At 35.3% G+C, this 2119-nt stretch overlaps 1 protein-coding gene across 1 annotated transcript; it reads right to left on the reverse strand.

Annotated features, from left to right (window-relative positions):
- Positions 1–445: 445 nt before the first annotated feature.
- LOC140622579 (olfactory receptor 4F21-like) lies at positions 446–1381 on the reverse strand. Its single transcript, XM_072808226.1, has one exon. It carries the CDS (start codon positions 1379–1381, stop codon positions 446–448), a length of 936 nt encoding a protein of 311 aa, XP_072664327.1.
- Between the last annotated feature and the right edge of the window lie 738 nt (positions 1382–2119).

Below are 2119 nucleotides of genomic sequence, written 5' to 3' on the forward strand. Positions count from 1 at the left end.
CTTCCAAATAAACTACATGCAATAAAATTTTGTCTTTGGATCTTCTGACGGAAACCAACCTAAGTAACTAACAAGAGCTACTACCCTTCTATAAATAACCACTTGATGTGATGGTTCCTGAAATTCTCTAGAGTTGTACTTATGGGAATCAAAAGAGATTTCCTCATATTGTTATTATCAAATGAGTACAATTTCAGTCATCAAATATTATGTAGTAGATATTACTGCTGCCTGCTGAAATAATAAAATAATACCCTTATATGGTAGATTCACATTTCCCATGGTAGCCAAAGTAGTGAATAAATGCTCTACAGAAGTAGTAGAATTTTATTCAGTGAAGTAGATAATATATATAGTTCTACCTATTTTAGCTGTCAGATTCCTCAGTAGAGATATCCAAAGAGCAGATGGATGTATAGTTTTAGAGCTCCAGAGATAGAGCCAGTTAGCAACGTCTGCCATAATGTCTCCATTTGCTCAGTCGCTTTACAGATACCTTTATGTCTTTGTTCCTTAATGTATATATTATGGGATTTAAAATGGGGGTGATAGCAAAGTCAGCAATGAACAGGTATTTGTCAATTGATGATGTGGGGAAAGGCCAGACATAGAGAAACATGCATGGAGTGAAAAATAGAACCACCACAGTGATGTGAGATGACAGTGTGACAAATGCTTTGGATAAATCTCCTGAAGCACGTTTCCAGACAGTGACCAAAATGAAGACATAGGAAAGGATTAGCAGGAAGAAGGTGCCCATGCTCATGAAGCCACTGTTAGCAGCAATAATAAACTCAAATTTAACTCCATCTGTGCACGCAAGCTTTATGATCCTGGGAAAGTCACAGTAAAAGCTGTCTACCTCATTAGGACCACAAAAAGGCAAGTTTATAATGAAAGCAAACTGAGACATAGCATGGATCACTCCAATCACCCAGCCAGTGATTACAAATGAAACACATATTTTAGGGTTCATGATGTTCAGATAGTGAAGAGGCTTACAAATTGCGATGTACCTGTCAAATGCCATGGCTATGAGCAGCACCATCTCCACTCCTCCCATGATGTGAATGAAGCACATCTGTGTCATGCAACCTTGGAAGGAAATTATCTTGTATTCATTTAAAAGGTCCCCAATCATCTTTGGGACTGTTGTAGAGGCAACCCCCATGTCAATGAAGGACAGATTGGCCAGGAGGAAGTACATGGGAGAATGTAGGTGAGAATCAAAAATTACCAAAAAGAAAATGAAGAGATTTCCCAGGATTATCCCTAAATAGATCAAGGAAAATGTCAACATGAGAAAAACTTTAGTTTCCCAAGAAGTAGAGAGTCCCAGCAACACAAACTCAGAAACCACAGAATTATTTAGTCCATCCATTGACATGGGCAGAAGAGTTGATTCTCAAATCATCTGAGGATAGAAGATGATTAAAAAGTCACAGTCAGTGATATAAATGTAAATTTCCTATTTATTGCTAGTTTGTTCTTTGGGATACCTATCTTAAATTAGAAAGCATTTAATTGGATATGGAGAAATATTACAGATATGGAAACATTAAGGTGATCAAGAGAATGACTATACAAAAGAGAAGAAAATTATTAATAGTTTAGCTGGAAATGAATGGTATTACTTCCCTTCTATTCCATTTTCAGATCTTTTTATTTTGTGACTCAAGGATTTCGGGACATTTCCCCTGATCACTTACTGAGATGTGAATAATTTCAGCTACTACTGTCAACTTCACAGTAATATTCTCACACTACTTTGCTAATTTTCCTTAACTGAATTTATTTCAATAGTCAAATAGAGATTTTTAGGCCCAAATTGCCTAATGCCTTTAACCTTGTTTCACCTTATATATGTGATTTGTTTTTGTTTTTATTATGTGTAATTTACCATAGACGTCAACTCTTAGATTGTGATTATTTGTAATTTTGATTCATAACTACTGTCGTAGTACATCCCTCTACATTCAATTAAAATGTTGGATACAAAGACTGAACACTTGTAAGCAAAAAGCATTAATTAGACAATTAAAAGTTTAATAGATGACATTTATACAAAAGTTTGTACTAAGCACATTGTCTCATTTAAACCCCACATAATTCCATATGG

This window comes from Canis lupus, chromosome 32, assembly GCF_048164855.1.
Source record: "Canis lupus baileyi chromosome 32, mCanLup2.hap1, whole genome shotgun sequence".
NCBI classification, from domain to species: Eukaryota; Metazoa; Chordata; class Mammalia; order Carnivora; family Canidae; genus Canis; species Canis lupus.